At 36.4% G+C, this 17847-nt stretch overlaps 1 protein-coding gene across 1 annotated transcript in view; it reads left to right on the forward strand.

Moving 5' to 3' along the window:
• SLC38A6 (solute carrier family 38 member 6) overlaps positions 1 to 16117 on the forward strand; it is a 60913-nt gene extending 44796 nt beyond the window's left edge. The window contains exons 9-16 of the mRNA XM_057731249.1: positions 4237 to 4302; positions 4545 to 4598; positions 6589 to 6668; positions 6997 to 7097; positions 12918 to 13042; positions 14211 to 14355; positions 14459 to 14553; positions 14740 to 16117. Coding sequence (XP_057587232.1) covers positions 4237 to 4302; positions 4545 to 4598; positions 6589 to 6668; positions 6997 to 7097; positions 12918 to 13042; positions 14211 to 14355; positions 14459 to 14553; positions 14740 to 14820 — 747 coding nt within the window. The 3' untranslated portion in view covers positions 14821 to 16117. The remainder of the gene's footprint in view (positions 1 to 4236; positions 4303 to 4544; positions 4599 to 6588; positions 6669 to 6996; positions 7098 to 12917; positions 13043 to 14210; positions 14356 to 14458; positions 14554 to 14739) is intronic.
• Positions 16118 to 17847: the final 1730 nt, after the last annotated feature.

Genomic DNA, 17847 nt, shown 5'->3' on the forward strand with positions numbered 1-17847 from the left:
TTGCTCTTTCCACCATATCTGTAGTGACTTCCTCCACTGAAATCTTGAACCCCTCAAAGTCATCCATGAGGGTTGGAATCTACTTCTTCCACACTTCTGTTGATTGTGATGTTTTGATCTCTTCCCATGAATCACATATGCACTTAATGGCATCTAGAATGGTGACTCCTTTCCAGAAGGTTTCCAATTTACTTTGCTCAGCTCAATCAGAGGAATCACCATCTCCAGCAGCTGTAGCCTTATGAAATTGTCTCTTAAGGAATAAAACTTGAAAGTCAATATTACTCCTCAGTCCGTGGGCTGCAGAATGGATGTTGTGTTAGGAGGCATGAAAACAACATGAATCTTGTTGCACATCTGCAGTCAGAGCTCTTGGGCAACCAGGTGTGTTGTCAATGAGCTGTAGTATTTTGAAAGGAATCTTTTTTTCTGAGCAGCAGGTCTCAACAATGGGCTTAAAATAACAAACAGATGTGTTGTCATCAAGGCTTTGTTGTTCCATTTATAGAGCACAGGCAGAGTAGATTTAGCATAATTCTTAAGGGCCCTAGGATTTGGGGAATGGTAAATGAGCATTGTATTCTATTTAAAGTCACCAGCTGCATTAGCCCCTAACAAGAGAGTCAGCCTGTCCTTTGAAGCTTTGAAACCGGGCATTGGCTCCTCCTCTCCAGCTATGAAAGTCCTGGATGGCATCTTCTTCCAATAGAAGGCTGTTTGGTCTGTGTTGAAAATCTATTGTTTAGAGTAGTCACCTTCATTAACGATCATTGCTGGAACTCCTGGATGACTTGCCGCAGCTCCTGCATCAGCACTTGCTGCTTCACCTTGCTCTTCTGCGTTGTGGAGATGGCTTCTTCCTTTAAACTTCATGAACCAAGCTCTGCTAGCTTCAGACTTTTCTTCTGCAGCTTCCTCACCTCTCTCAGTCTTCATAGAATTGAAGAGAGTTAGTTAGGGCCTTGCTTTGGATTTGGCTTTGGCTTAAGGGAATGTGTGGCTGGTTTGATTTTCTGTCCAGATCACTAAAACTTTCTCCATCTCAGCTATAAGGCTGTTTCACTTTTTGTATCATTTGTGTGTTCACTTTTCACTTCCTTCAGGAACTTTTCATTTGCAGCTGCAACTTGGGTAACAGTTTGGTACAAGAGGCCTCTTTTTCAACCTATCTCAGTTTTTAACATGCCTTCCTCACTGAGCTTAATCATTTCTAGCTTTTGATTTAAAGTTAGAAATGTGCAACTCTTCCTTTCACTTGAATAGTTAGAGGCCATTGTAGGGTTATAAATTGACCTAATTTTAATATTGTTGTGTCTCAGGGAAGAGGGAGGCCCGAGGAGAGGGAGGGGACGAGAGCTGCCAGTCAGTGGAGCAGTCAGAGCACACACAGCCTCTGTGGCTCAAGTTCGCCACCTTATATGGGCAGAGTTCATGGCACCCCAGGATAATCACATCAGAGATCACTGATCAAGGATCATCGGTCACTATAACAAACATGATAGTAATGAAAAAATTTGAAGTAATGTGAGAATTACCAAAATATGACACAGAGACATGAAGTGAGCAAATGTTCTTGGAAAAATGGTGCCGATAGCCTTGCTTGACTCAGGGCTGCCACAAACCTTCAAGCCATTAAAAAACACAGGATCTGCAAAGTGCTGTAAAGTAAAGCATAATAAAATGAGGTGTGCCTGAATTTATTTTAGACTTGCTAAGTATTAGGTTTTAAAATACATTCAAAATACACAGTGGTTAATGAAAATGTGTATATATTAACCCCAATTTTTTTGAAGGATTCCAGTTTTTTCATTGATTATTATTTTCCATTGCACCTTTTTTCATTGACTATTTTTATCAATGTGTTTGTAAATCTGTATAGTATTTATATTACATTTAAAAAAATCAGTCCAGAAAACTATTTTCTTAAATTACACTCTCCAAACAATGCACATCAAAACCTATACTTTGATCTATTGTCCGAGATCCTTATTTTGCTTAAAAATTTTTGACCTAAATTTTTGGCCCTGCTGAAATAGCTAAAATTTTAAAAATAAATTTTACTTTAGCAGTGGCTCAGCATAATGGTACCTTTTTTGGTACATTTTTTAGCAAAAATGAATTTCTATTCTTTCTAAAAGTTCTTGAGTACAGATTGGTATTCTAATACTCATATTCGAAGTAATATTTTAATGTCAGTAATGAAAATGGAGAAATATTTCAATGAATTTTGGTTGGATTTGGATTTCCTTTTGCTGAGCACTGTGGTTGGTAGGCGTTAGAGTTGTGGGAGTTTAACCAGGACACTACTCTTAAGGATCTGTCAATCTAGTTGGGGAAATAAGGTTAATTTATTAGAAAAAAATAGAGAACAATATAGTCAATACATAATTAAGTATTGATTTATTTGCTTCAGAATAAGAATTACAAGAGTTGAGAGGAGAGAAGGATCACCAACAGCTAGAATAAAGAAGGATGTGGAAGGAAATAAAACTTGAGCTGAGCCTTGAAAGATGGGAAGGACTTGGAGCAAAGAGAAGAAGGAAGGGCCTTCTGTGCAAGTGAACAAGTATTTTTAATGCTTAATCTTCTTTTTCCCTTTGTCTTTCTTTCTAACCCCTGGGTTTATCTTCTTACTGTGTTCTGCCTTGAACCTGAGCGAGGACTCCCTGTTACCCTTTGTTGTCAGGTATCTTCCATTCCTGTTCCATACTTCTGCTTTATAGGACATCACTTCTATCCACCCAACTCCACCCGCAGGCTTAGGCTTGAGATGGGTCTCTGCAGAGAAATTAGCTGTTAATTTATGAAATTTATGTGAATATAAAATCAGACTGCTAATGATATTTTCTAATTAATGAAAAAATAATCATTATGGTGCATTTTGAAGCATTATTTTGAAATATTTGGATTTGCAAGTCTGGTAATAACAGCTGATAAAATGAGGTAGCTCACATCCCGACCTTATCAAACAGCCTGGTACACAATCAGTAAATGGTTGCTGCTGCCGCCACCACCACTATTAGTCGGGGGAAAGGTGAGCTACTGAATTTGGAGCAGGGCTGAAGAGAGAGGCCAGTAACAGCCTTGCTTCTACTCCATCCCATCCTCATCCTTTTTGGGAAAACATATCAGAAGATTATTGCTTTTGATTTTTTTTTCTTTCCTCTTGGTAAGTTGACCATGAAGTTTTATTCCATATTGAAAACTTACCTAGAAATGTCAAAGCAACTTGCCCAGTTTATCCTTACAGTTTTTTTTTTTTTTTCTTGGTGAGGGTTTTAAATAAGAGTAATTTTTCAGTTCACTCATTAGTTTTATCCTAAAAGTGTATCTTTTCCTTGGGTTTGTTTTATCACTACATAAAATTTTGATTGAATTAGTTAAAACCCAAAACTAGATAAATACCAAATAGGAATAGTATAATATTTACTTATTGGTCTTCTGCAGGGGACAGATGCTTCCTTTATTCTCCCTTGCCCTTTTGTATGCTGGATTTCAGCCTGGAGCAAGTATTTACAGAGTAATTATGTGCCCTGAAACAACTACAACAGTGGTAATGTTGACACAACTCAACTGTAGGTCTAGGAACAGGATGGCCACAATTAGGAGTAAGATTAATTGTTTCTGGGAAATAGCATCCCTCAGGATTTCTTTTAATTTTTTAAAAAAATTCATTTTTACCAGCTCTCATTCCCTAGCTTTGCGCTCTTATTCCTTGCCAGCTTCATCCACATTCACCAAAAGTAACATGTAAGTCTGAAAAAAGCAAGGAGGGCCAGTGCTCATACATCAGAAGTTCCTGAGGCTACCCCCTTTGAATCTACCTGTGACCATTTCCAAAAATGCTATTAATATTTCTCTATCTGCTGCTGATGCCACGTCCACAAGTAGCCATTGTCACTAAAAACATCATGTTCCCATTCTGAGTTGCATTTTCTTTTAATGCCTTGATACTATTGGAGTTTTGAAAGCTGACACGAGAGTACTCTCAGTCTTCAGTGGGGGAGATCTCAACTAAACAGATACGCATCACCCCCATGCTGCCCTACCGTAGGTGCTCATGTCAAATGATGACCCTACTCTAACTAGGGAAAATGACATGAACAAAGAATCTTCTATTAGTTAAAATATTATTTGGTATGGTGTTAGATTAATTAAAATAATGCTGACCTATTTGAAATTGATTTCTTGTCATGAATTTTGTAAGAAATAATCTGATTCTACTTATTCTTACAGATAATAATTAAAAAATGGTCCATCCCTTGTCCTCTGACATTAAATTATGTAGAGCAACACTTCCAGGTAATAGTTTTTTGTTTTTTTGTTTTTTCTTCAGTTTCTTCCTTTTTAAGCAAAAAAGAAAAAAAATGACTATTTTTTTCCTAATTAATAAAAAAGTAATGGCTATATTGCATTTTGGAGCTTCATTTTGAAATATTTTTATTTGAAAGTCCAGTAATAATAAATTTATCTCTTTTTTTTTGATGTGTTCTAACTTTTAATGGCTGTTGGTTTCTCTCTCTCCCCTCAATCCTCTTAAACAGATTTCAAATGCTACAGATGATTGTAAACCAAAGCTCTTTCATTTCTCCAAAGAGGTGTGTAAGTTATTAACAGATACTTTTGGTTGATTTTTCACATTTCAAGTTTTAAGAGATTTGTGTAACAGGGTCTCTTAGGTCTTTGTACCTGTAACTAATTAATTTTCATGAAAGTGCTAAGTATAGGGTTGCTTACCAGAAGAATAATATTATTTAACACAGGGTGGCCCATTATGAAACAGCCACCTTTTTTTTGGCATGCCTTTAAATGGAGCCTGTTTTAAATGGGCCACTGCCTAAAAGAACAGATTTACCGAATGTCTGGTCTGTCCAATAAGGTCCTCTGTGGATACAGACTTCCTGTTGCCCTCTGGACTTGTAAAGCTAAATAGCCAATTATATCAAAAACTCCTCCCCTGTGAGTAGAACCTTGGTCTGTGGCTAAACAGCCTCATCATTGGACCAGCGATTGTGCACTGCCAATATGTCTTCTGGCTGACATTCCAAAGTTGAAATTTATGATGCCTGTAGCAGAAGCTGAAAGACCAGGTCCCCCTTGCCTTCTCTGAGAGCCCTAGGATACTGGAAATACATGCAAGAGCCCCTGAGCATCCGCAGAGGAGACAGGAAACTGTGATCTGGATAATCTCTACTTTACCATTCTAGAAGAGCTCCATGTCTTCCTAGTTGCTGCAGCTTTCTTCATGTACACTTTTTGATTCTGCTAAAATGCAAGTCCCAGATACTAGAATCCCCTTTACTCATGTATAACTCTATTAGTGTAGCATTTTAGTGTGATAACTCCTCCATGCAAAATTCTCCTTTTTATTTCCCAGGAGTTTTTTGGTGGGTTGTTTGACTGTGCCTTGCTGCTTGCGGGATCTCACTTCCCCAACCAGGGATTGAACCCGGGCCACAGCAGTGAAAGCCCAGAATCCTAACCAGTAGGACACCAGGGAACTCCCTTATTCCCCAGTTTTTAAATGAGAAATGTCTTTCTGGCCCCACAAGGGAGGTTACCACAGCTTTTACATGGTAAAGGCCTCCATGTGCCTTAAAGATTTAGGTAGGGTAATTGACAAGCCAGGAAACTGAGCAATATATGAAAGAGTTTTTGTGAATTGAACTCTCATTCCCCTAATCTTGCCTTGAGAAATACTACAGCTTTCCTTCCTGCCAGCTCTCTTCAGATATTTTAGGGAGCGTTGTGTCTGAAGATAGGTCTTCAGTGATATGGAACTTCTTTTGTTGAAAAGCCTTAAGTTAGTTAAGGAGAATTTTTTTTAGAGTTGAGAAGAGAAAGTAAATCATTACCATCCATTTTGTACAGACAGTATTTTCATCTAGATGGTAACTTTTGTTTGCTTTGTAACTTTCTCTGGTTCTTAACTATCCTAATTTAAAAAAAAAAAAAAAACCAACTGATGGTCATATATTCCAGTGGATCTCTATGAATTTGTTGGTCTAGAATAAATCATGTTAATTCCCATCGAAATAGACCCTAGTTATAGATGGTAAGATGTGATTAATATATTCAGTATTCTCTTAGATTAAGTTGGTACTTGGATTGAGTTGATGAAAGCAGGTTTAAAAGCATTAACTATTAGTGCTGGTTAGGGTAATAAAATATATTTAAGTTTCCCAAAGCATACGTTAGGAAAGGCTGAGAATTGCAATAAGATCATCTCTAAAATGTTATTTTTCATCTTACCTAAATGTTATTTATCTTACCTTAATTATTTTTATCTTACTGAAATAATATAGAAGCAGCAGTAGTGTAGTGAAACCAACATGGTGTGGAAGCAGCCAAGAAGTATTTTGGCTAATGTAGGCAATACTGCTGTCAAGTGAAATATTTGCTGGTGACCATAACTGTGTCTTATTTAAAACAAAACAGAAAACCCCCTCTTATTTTATAAATGGGTGATTCATGAAAAAGGAAATAAATTGAATTTTTTTTGAGAACTGATTTTATTGTCAAATAAAGTAATGGTTTCAACAGAGTAGCATTTAATAATTTCATCTTTAAAAAAAATTTTTTTTTCAGAGTGCTTATGCCATACCAACCATGGCTTTTTCATTTCTCTGCCACACCTCAATATTGCCCATATACTGTGAACTTCAAAGGTACTACAGAATCCTGGAATATTTTAAATGTATTAGTATGTCTTTTTACTTCTAGGACTTTAAGATTGAATAACATTCTCCTGTATGAATCTTTCCCTCCCTTCACTGGATTCTAGATATTAGTTTAAAACAAAACAACCAAGAGCTCTAAATTGAGAATTGTTTCTTGGAAGCGTAATCCTTTGTGCAGTAATTTCAAATCAAGAATTCTAGTGTGTAGTTATTAATGGTCTTGAGTGATTAAAGAATCTTTTTGAATAGCTTGGGAGATATCTATTTAGATATAATTCAGATCACTGATTCTCATTTTGCCATTTTTGACTTTTAGCCCTTCTAAGAAAAGGATGCAGAATGTAACCAATACAGCAATTGCTTTCAGTTTTCTCATTTATTTTATATCTGCACTCTTTGGGTACCTCACTTTTTATGGTAAGTATATTATTTCATTACAGATGACAAAATAAATTGTTCTGTAGTTGAGCTCACACCTGGATATGGACTTTGTTTCTGCCTTTCATTAGCAAGTTAATTTGTCCAGGCTGCCAGATTTCAGTGCACTAGTGTGGTTGCTCTACAGGCCTTAAAGAACTGATTTTCTTTCTCTTAAAAAGGTGGATCAAATTCAAGATTGATAACTTCATATGAAAATTTTCTTAAACACCCAAGTAAAATCTCAGGCTTAGAAACATTGAAATCTTTTTATGAGAAAAAAAAGTGCAATAATGATTTTTTTTTTTTAATTGAGAATTCAATATATTAGACTCTAGTTCAGCAGTTTGGGAGGTTGAGAGAATCCATCATCTTAATTGCAAAAGAACAAGTCGAGAAAGGAAGGGTTTTACATTGGACTATAGTTGTACACTTACGTCAGAGACCTCTGCCTTTGGACTTAACTCACACAGTTCTGCAGTGTGTATTCTGTACTTTGTCATGACCTTTCTCTCTAAATTTTTAAAGGAGTCTTGTTTTATTTATTTTTATTTTTATTTTTTGTATATTTTCTTTTCTTTTTAAGCTGTTTATTGGAATATAATTGCTTTACACTGTTGTGCCAGTTTTTGAGGTACACCAAAGTGAATCAGCTGTATTTATACATATAGCCCCATATCCCCTCCCTCCTGTGACTCCCTCCCATACTCCCTATCCCAGCTCTCTAAGGCATCACCCATCATCGAGTTGATCTCCCTGTGTTATGCAGCAACTTCCCACTAGCTATCTATTTTACATTTGGTAGTGTATATATGTCAGTGCTACTCTCTCACTTCGTCGCATCTTCCCCTTCGCCTCCCCCCACCCCATGTCCTCAAGTCTCTTCTCTACATCTGCATCTTTATTCTTGCCCTGTCACTGGGTTCATCAGTACCATTTTTTTAGATTCCATATATATGTGTTAACATACAGTATTTGTTTTTCTCTTTCTGGCTTACTTCGCTCTGTATGACAGACTCTAGTTCCATCCACCTCACTTAAAGGAGTCTTTAAATTCATAAAATAAAAGTAAAATTTTCTTTTACTTATTTTTGAAAAGTTACATGCTTGGTGTGTTTTTTTTTCTCTTCTGGTAAGAACCTCAAGAAAAAATAAAACTTAAAAGTCTAGAACAAGAAAAAAAATTGTAAGCTCTCTTTAATTTGCAAACAAACTGCTCAAATTGTCAAATTCTTGAATACACTTTTCAATTTATGAATGCTTTTTATAACAATGCTGCAAGTAGTTGGCTATTATTGCTTCCATGATATTTAGCTGCTTTGACTCTGATTTCATGGTCGGTGGCCTTGTGCATGTTTCAGGTTTTAGACATTCACAATGGCTTGAAATGATGCTTTGCTTACCTCCCAGAGTTTTTTCAGGTCTGACAAGTTTTTGGACATTTACTTGCATAGCTGCCTTTCCTAAGCCCGGTGGAAAGAGTATGGATTTTGAAACCCAACAAATATGGTTCAAAAAACCACTCTGCTCTAACTAGCTATGTGACCTTGAACAAGGTACTTCACCTTGTACTATCTTCATCTCCTAATCTGTAACACAGGGATAATTGTATAGAGTTGTATTAGAGGAAATAAGTTACAGGTAAAATGCCTGTTACAGTATCTGGCACACAGCAGTATTCCACAAAGCAGAGCTGCTGCTGGTGGTATGTTATCATTATTGTTACCATTATTATTGCAATTATTTCATAATTTCAGGTGCTCTTTTTTTAGCCCTGTACTTCTCTTCTTACTGTCATTAATGAAATTTAAATACGGTAACTTTTCACTATGTTATTAGTGTATTATCTTGGAGTTTTCAGCGTGTGAGAAAATTATAATTGTTCTGTACAGTCTTTTTCTTGCTAACTCTGTCATTTCAACAGTAACAAAGGTGGTGATGAATCTAAATCTGCTCTTGCATCTTTGTACGGTGCTGGGTAAGAGCGGTGGAGCTCTGTGCACACCATCAGGAAGAGCATTACTTCCTGCTTCCAACATGAGCGTGGATAGGCTACAAGGAAAGTTAAAGCAGATTGTTAAACTTTTTTGATCATTGTTAAGGAAACAAAAGTCTTGAAATACATAAATTATTTTTGGTTGTTGCGTTTGTTTTTGTACAGAGTGGAGCACAGTAAGACTTTCTATAGCAATGAGATACTACAGCAGAGTCTTTGTTGAGATTCGGCAAAAACTTAGTAGAATAGCTGTATATTTTTATCAACTGAAGTTGTCACCTGGCACAAATATATTTAGGGATTTTCAAAATTGAGAAAAAGTCCGAAAAATGGACTTCCTTTTCTTCCCTATGGATAAATAGAGCTAGCTATCTGGAAGATATCTCAAATAGCCTACCAATCTCCAGGAGAGCTGAAAAGTAGTTACATGAAAATGACCATGAGATGTTAGGAGCTGTGTTAAATTTTAAGAAAGCTTAGATTGAAAAGGAAGTGGAGGAAGGATGAATGCTGATACATTTGTTGAGCTAACATTTATTATGTGCGTGCCAGGTGTTTTATTACATACAGTGCCTAACTCAGTCCTTACAACGACCCTGCAAGGTATAGGCTCGGATAGGTTGGCCACTTTGGCCAGTACCTGCAGCTAATGAATAATGAGTTGGAATTTGAATCCAATTCTGACTCTCTCCAGAGTCAAGGTCTTTATTACTGTGCTGCCTCCTCAGGAATTATGCCATAGTATCCGGATTCCCTTTTTTTTTTTTTTTTCTCAGTGAACTTTTGGAAGAACCTGGCTCACTTAAGCTACAGGCACATCTCTGTCTGTCTGTCTGTCTGTCTGTCTATCTATCTATCTATCTATCTATCTATCTATCTATCTATCATCTATTTTTACTTGAACACAGAGGCTAAATACTTTCATCATGTACATGAAATATTTCCTACACAGGGATTTTTCTAGATATCAAGTAAAGCTGTTGTCTCTGACTTAACCTTTCTCTACCAATGCAAGTTCTTCAGAATATGGACATTTTATGTAATGGAGAAATACACATCTAAGAAAAATCCCATGGTAGGTTGGTAGGTTGGAGGTAGATAGACAGATAGATAGATAGATAGATAGATAGATAGATAGATAGATAGATAGATAAAGGAAAGAAACAATGGTCTAAAAGTAGTTCCTTTTCCAAAGACAGAAGAAGATTCAGATACTGATTTGCTATTCACAGTGTTTCTTTTTTGGGCTGAAAATCTTTACAGTATATTTCTATTGGAATAGCAGTAGCTTTCAGTCTTACAGAAAGAAATTGCTGATTGAGCCTGCGACCTTATCAGAAGGGCTTGTCACAAATTAAGGCCTTCAACTTATTTTATAGATGAGTAGCTTAAGTCCAAGAGGTGAAGTGACCTGTCTCACAATTAGTGGCATGTCTCCTGAGTATTAATCCAGTGATCTCTTCTGTTACTCTGTGGTAATCTTTATAAACTTCATCCCCTGTTTGACAGTATGTATTAAACAGGACAGCCTCCTGATTTCAATAGAACATATAACTTGCAGAGATCACCGTCAGGCCCTTGCTGAGATTTGTAGAGATTTGTCTGAATCCAGAGGTGTGTTGTGCTCTATCCCTTACATATGTTAAGGCTCAGCTAAGAACGCAGGCTCAGGAGAAAGGTTTTTATCTCGGGAAGTAGACATGTAACAGGTATTTTGAATTTGTAGTAAATCTAGTTCTTGAGGCTTCTGGAGCTGCTTGGGATCCTTTTATTTAGTGTTCTCAAAGCTTAGTTAATATCTAAATTTTGTCAGATTAAAGGGACCAGTAAGTATGTACCTAGATTAATAATATTGGCTCTGATTACAGATGTGAAAGCATCATAAGGTGAGGAGTAAGAAGTGTTCCTCTGGTGAACCAGGCCGATATCCAAATGTTGCATAGTAACCAGACCGTTTTAAAAGTCTACAAGGTTGTCAAGCCATAAGTGTTAATAGCTCATTTTTATGATTCAAAAAGTGGAAATAAAATAGTTTGCCATATTTCTCCAAAGACTCACAACTATCTCACATATTTGGGACTAGAATCCAGCTTTCCTGGCTCTTCTTAATCTCTTACTTGGTCCACTCATCCCACATTATGTCAAGTATGTCTTTGATCCTTTCAACAATTAGTTTCTATCTCATTTCCATCGTTACTCATCTAGTTCAAATTCTCGTTACCTCTTAGTGATTATGACAGTAGCCTTCTGTTATTCCTGTTTTGGGTCTCTTTTTCTTCCAGTCTGTCTTCCTGCTTAGTTCAGATCATAATACGCTGTTCTTCAGAAGTCACTGCATCTCTGTGGCCTACCAGACTGAGTCCGGACCCTACGAAGAGCTCTGTTTCTGATCTTAAATGCCTTATCACCCACTACTCTTTTCTCTCTACAGCAGTCGTTCAGCCTCTGAAGTGTTACTGGGCTGCTTGTTTTCTTAGATGTGTATTCCCTTTGGGGCTTCTGCTTGAGCTGGTTCTTGCTGCCAGAGAGAACTTCTCCCACATCTTTGAATGTCAGCACACATACATTAACTCAGGTCATGTTCTCAGCAACGTTATAGGTCAATATATTATTGTCTCCATTTTACAAATATAAAGACCAAGAGACTTGGGAAAGGTAAGTTGCTGGCAAATAGTAGGATTTGAATCTTTGTCTGTTTGATTCCAGAATTCAAGCCCCTCTACTGTCCTGCTGCTCACTATATCATGATGACTCTCCTCAGGCCTTCCTGGGTTTCTTCCATGTTCATCGCAAAGCCATAGTTATCTTTCCCTGTTCAGAATCTCCATAGCACTTCGTTTAGACCTTCTTCTGCCACTTAAGTGTGTATCTGTGTTTATACACTTTCTGTTATATGTATGTGTCTTCATCTTGTCTCTCCTTTAAATTTTAAGGTGTTTAAAAACAGAAGTGTATTTGACTTGCTTTTTTATTTTCTCCGAAGTAACTTTTCCAAGACGAATGATCTCAAATTTTAAAAAACAAACAAAAAACCAAAAACACAACACCACCGTTTTATTTTAAGTACAAACTCATCTTTCCCTACAAGGCGGTGATATGAAGTGTTCTTGAGAACTCTCAGTCTTGATAGCCCTTGTCTGGCTTGGGGTGAGGAAGACGCGAGGGTAGAAGAACACCAGGACGCAAAGCACGGTCAGCTTGTGCAGATTCGGTCACTGACTACCGCACTGGCTTGCTGAGGAAGCCATTACTGTAACACTGCATTCTCTTATGAGAGATGAATCTATAGATGAAGTGTTGATGAAGCAGGTAGCATGCACAAAACTGGGAAACATTGTGAAATTAAGGAAAGGCTTTGGCATCAAAAAAAAATTGGGGAATACAGCTCTGCCCTTTTGTATTGTATGATCTTGGGCAAGTCAGTTAATATTGTTTTAGCCTAGATACCTATCTTATATTGTTATTGTAAGGAGCAAATTCACTAGTACACATGAAAGCACTTTACAAATAATATAAATGTAGTTCAAAACCTTCAGATTATGGAAAAGTCTTAAAGAGATTTTTTTTAAATGTATGTTCATTGTCTTAATTTTAGAGATTCTACCTGTGCTAATTCCTAGTTTCATTAAAAGAAAAGATTGTAGGTTTCAAGAAGATATTTAACTAATGTCTCTGTTTCATAGGATAGGAAAAAGGCTAGAGATGGATTTGGTACTGAGAATCCAAAATCTGTTAAGATCCATTTGTACAGAAGAAAATAACGTTGCTGTGGTTGACATCTTAGTAGTTTATAATGTGATCCTTATTATTTTTTAAATTTGCAGACAATGTGGCGTCAGAATTACTACAAGATTATAGCAAACACTTGCCACATGATGTTGTCGTCATGACTGTGAAGTTATGCATACTGTTTGCTGTGCTTTTGACCGTCCCTCTAATCCACTTCCCTGTAAGTACTCTTAGAGGTCTTGTTGCTTGGTGTAGCAGCTCCCTACTATGGCAACACTAATTCTTTACAGACTAGAATGTTTGAATCACATCTAGTCTTGTATATCTTATTCATTTGTCAAGTAATTGATCAAAGACCTCATCCTTGCCTATGGCCCCATGAAAGCACAAAAATAACAGTGAACCACTAAACTAATTTGTGCTTTTTCAGATTTAGTTTAGATTTACGCTCTCCCACAGCATTGTTTCCAATTTAGAGACTATAGTTCTAAAGTTTTTTAGGTTTTTTTTTTTCCTCTTTAATTCTGTATTCTGTTTTCAAAAGAATGTGCATGGAGAGGAAAAAGTCAAGTCAGCAAAAATAAGCTCCTTCTGGTTTATTGGAAATTTGTTTTCACATAGACGTTTTCACATAGTCTAGTCTTAGTCACAAATTTTATTTGCTCTACAATTATAGTTTAAGGGACAGAGCAGCCCTTCACTCTGCATTTAGTTGCCATATGTAAGAATCTTAAGAATCTCTGGGAAAATGGAAACATAGGCTTTGGGTACAAATGCTTCTACATGGATGTCTTGAATCCCTGAACAGTGAGTTCCTTAAGACCTGGACCTTCAAGATGTTTTGCCTCCTCCCTGTGTGGACTGCAGTACCAGGAGTGCAGTGGGGGCTGGATACACGTTTGTGGGATGTGACCACCTGTTGCCCACCTTAGCATGGGAAGCATATGAAAGTTTTCATATTTACATGCTGTGAAACAGATAATAGAACAGTATGTTACATTACCATGGCATGACTTATTTTTCTGCTTTAAACCATTTGTTCTTTTATCTGTTGAATTTCATGAATTTCATGAAAATGATACTCTGAGATTTCTTTCAAGTGTTATTGGTAATTTTGAAAATTATGCAACCTAAAGAAATTGCATGTGAAAATTTTTTCAAGAATTAAACCAAAACAGTTTTTATGAAGCTCACACAGATAGATATATTTCTTAGTTTATGTGCAATAAATACCTTACAGTCATAGTTTGTGCCATATTTTTAGAATCTAAATGGTTTAGGGGGCAAGGATATCGTGGTAACTGTACCATACGTGTGTTTCCCTACGCAAGTAGTTTGGCTTTGATACCTCCTCTCTGCTTAAATCTGTTTCTTTTTCTGTCTTACAGGCAAGGAAAGCTTTAATGATGATGTTTTTCTCCAATTTTCCATTCTCATGGATTCACCATTCTTTAATCACTGTGGCTCTCAATATTATCATTGTTTTACTTGCGATATATGTTCCTGACATTAGGAATGTATTTGGTATAGTTGGTAAGTTTTCTGTTTCAAAAATTCCATATTCTAAAATAGAATTGTCATCCAGTCTCACATCTAAATCTGGCAATATTCTTTTTTTTTCTCTCCCTGCTTTAAGGTTCCAGTACATCAACGTGTTTGATTTTTGTGTTCCCAGGACTGTTTTATCTTAAACTGAGCAGAGAGGATTTTCTCTCATGGAAAAAGTTTGGGGTAGGTTGGTTTTTGTTTGTTTCTTTTAAGAATCTTATTTTAAGGAATAATTTGTCACTTTATAATTAAGTATTTTACCTACATCAAGAAATTTAATGTATTTTGAACTATACGTACATTATTGGAGAGGGTGAAGATTTAAGATAATATTCTAATTGTTCTTCATCTTTTTCCTTATTTCCACAGGCGTTTGCTTTGTTCATCTTTGGTATTTTGGTTGGTAACTTTAGTTTAGCACTCGTGATTTTTAGTTGGGTTAATAAGTGAAAGAAATATTTTCCCACTTCTTATGAAGAATAATTTACCTCCATATACAAAAAGGAATTTTTCTGGAAGACACCTTGGATGAATCCTCTTTATAGGTGTTGATGTTTTTGCAAACTTTAACAGAAAAGCAGAACAAAACAGGAGTGGGGAAAGGAGACGTAGCAGTTTTAATCAAAACAGGAAACAAATTCAAAATGCTCTTAAATATGTTGAGCATCTTTTGTTTGTGGGGTTTTTTTTTTAATTAGTAGACTTTATTTTTTAGGGTGCTTTTAATGTTTACAGAAATAATTGAGCAGCAAGTGCAGAGAGTTCTCATAGATTCTCTCATTCCAGCGCACCCTTATTCCTAACATCTTGCACTAGTGAGGGACATTTGTTGTATTTGATGAGCCAATATTGGTACATTATTGTTAACTGAAGTTCAGAGTTTACATTAGGGTTCACTTTTGATGCAAGCATTGGCAACCACTGATCTTTTTACTGTATCCGTAGAAACCATGAGCATTTCCCCATGAGCCTTTCCTAAAATGTCATTTGGTGGAATCATACAGTATCTCACCTTTCAGACTGGCTTCTTTCACTTAGCAATATGTGTTTAACTTCGCTGTCTTTTCATACCTTGATAGCTCTTTTTTTTTAATCACTGATAATATTCCAATATATGAATGTACCACAGTTTCTTTTTCCTTTCACCTGTTGAATGACCTCTTGTTTGCTTCCAGATTTTGGCATTTGTAAATAAAGTTGCTATAAACATTTGTATGCGGATTTTTGTGTGGACTTAAATTTTCAGCTTCTTTGGGTTAATACCAAAGACTATTTCTTAGCAATTGCTGCATGGTATGGTAGAATACTTAGTCTTGTAAGAGACTTCCCAACTGCCCTCCAAAGTGGCTGTAATATTTTGCAGTTATGTGTGAGAGTTCCTGTTGTTCCACATCCTCGCCAGCGTTGGCTGTTGTCAGTGTTTTGGATTTTTGCCATTCTTTTGGGTGTGCAGTTGTAGATCATTGTTGTGTTAATTTGCATTTCCCTAATGACATATGATGTTGAGCGTCTTTTCACATGTTTGTTTGCCATCTGTATGTTTTGTTTGGTGAGGTTCAGATCTTTAAAACTGGGTTTTTTTTTCATTGTTGAGTTGTAAGCATTCTTTGTATATTTTAGATACCAATCTTTTATCAGATAGGTGTTTTGCAAAGATTTTCTCTCAGCCCATGGATTGCCTTTTCATTCTCTTAACATCTTTCACATAGAAGTTTTTAATGTTATTAACTATATTGAGACAATTTTCTGTTTGTTTTTAAAGAAATCAGTATATTGCTTATATACAAAATTGAATTTTAGTTTGTGAGTTAAAGTCAACATCAATCACTAATAACAAAACTGTGGGATTATTCCATTTGGTATTGTGCCCTGACTCCAAATCCTGACTAAGAAACTTTTGTGATTTTCCTCTGTTGTGCAGTATAAGATAGAGCTGTGATGATTAGCTATGGATTTGAAAGTTCTCTGAGCTTTCTCATTTGTCACTAAAACATGTGACTTTCTACTTGGCAAGCTGAGACAAATATTGATGACTTATATCATATTTTGTTTGGAGGTTATAGATCGTTCCAGTCTTCCCATTCATGTGGTTTATTCCTGGTTAGAAACCAGCAGCTAGATCCCTCCCTCCCCTACTGCCCCAGGGAGTATTCTATGTAAAGGTCACCTTGTTAGCAGCCTACCAAAGCCAGGGTGTATCAGTAAAAATGTAATCCTACCCCTGTGCACATGTAAAGTAGAGAATTACATGCAAAATGCCAATTTGCATGTATGGAAATACACACTTTTGCAGGTGCCCCTTGCTTCCCACTTAGGAAATGCACTGAAAAATTGACAGCTGAGTTAAGTTGCCTCTTTGGCAACTTGAGATCAGCATGGTGTAATGGAAAAGGTCCAAGTTTTGGGGTTAGAAAGACTTAGATGAAAATCTCAGTGAGTTTAGGCAAACTGCTTAACCTCTCTAAACCTCTACTTTCACATAGGTATTAAATGGAGTTAATACCAATTATATAGGGCTGTGTTGAGAGGATTAAATGACCTTGTATAAATTAGGCGCAGACCAAAACAGGTGCTCTTAATAGGTTAGATATTTATCCCCTTTTTTTCCACATCCCTTCATCTAGATCTGTAGAATGAAGTTGCTTTCAGGCAAGGACATGGAAGTTTTTTTTATCTTCCATCTTGCACAACTAATATGTTTAGAATCTTTTTCTCGCCTTAACTCACAGAACTGGCCCCATGTGCATTCTTTTTAGCGCTTTCCCACATTTCTATGAGAAATTATAGGTCCAAATACAAATAGGTGTTCACCTGCTAAAATAAATCTAACTCCAGTAATACCAAAATAACCCTAAATCTGCAACAGATGCAAGGATGCCCCCTGGGGCAGATGGTAAGTGTGATGACAGGTGGGCATCAATTAATACATTTGTCGCCTGCTCATAGGATGGGATCATGGGAGGTTTGGCAAAGGGACAAGTAACCTATTGAATGCGGCACAAAACTTAGTTAATATCAAGAGAAATTATTTGTAGAGGTGTATTATTTTTATTTTACTTTAATATTCTGCCTTATCTAGTCAGCTGTTTGGCGTCGTAACTTTCCCTATGAGTTTGGAGGAAGCTAGTAAGATGACCGGTAAAAGCAGTGCCCCCTTCATGAGGATTTCAAATAAAACCTTGTTCAAGTACTCCTCAGGATTTTTCCTGGGAAATAGAGGCCTTCTCATTGTGTGCTTAATGTTCATAATTTATTAGGTAATAACTATTTAAAATATAACTAAGTAAAACACAAAAATCTATATTTTTCTAACACTTGGAGACTTGTTTGCTAAATTAAAAGACGAAGTGCTGAGAATATAAATTACTTTCGTATGTTGAGGGTGAATGTTTAAATTGTACTTTTTTTTTTAGCGGAATGTTTACTCATGAGCTTAGCATTTCAATGGTTAAAACAAGCCTTTGAAGTTAACACTCC

This window comes from Hippopotamus amphibius, chromosome 4 (assembly GCF_030028045.1).
Source record: "Hippopotamus amphibius kiboko isolate mHipAmp2 chromosome 4, mHipAmp2.hap2, whole genome shotgun sequence".
Classification (NCBI taxonomy): domain Eukaryota; kingdom Metazoa; phylum Chordata; class Mammalia; order Artiodactyla; family Hippopotamidae; genus Hippopotamus; species Hippopotamus amphibius.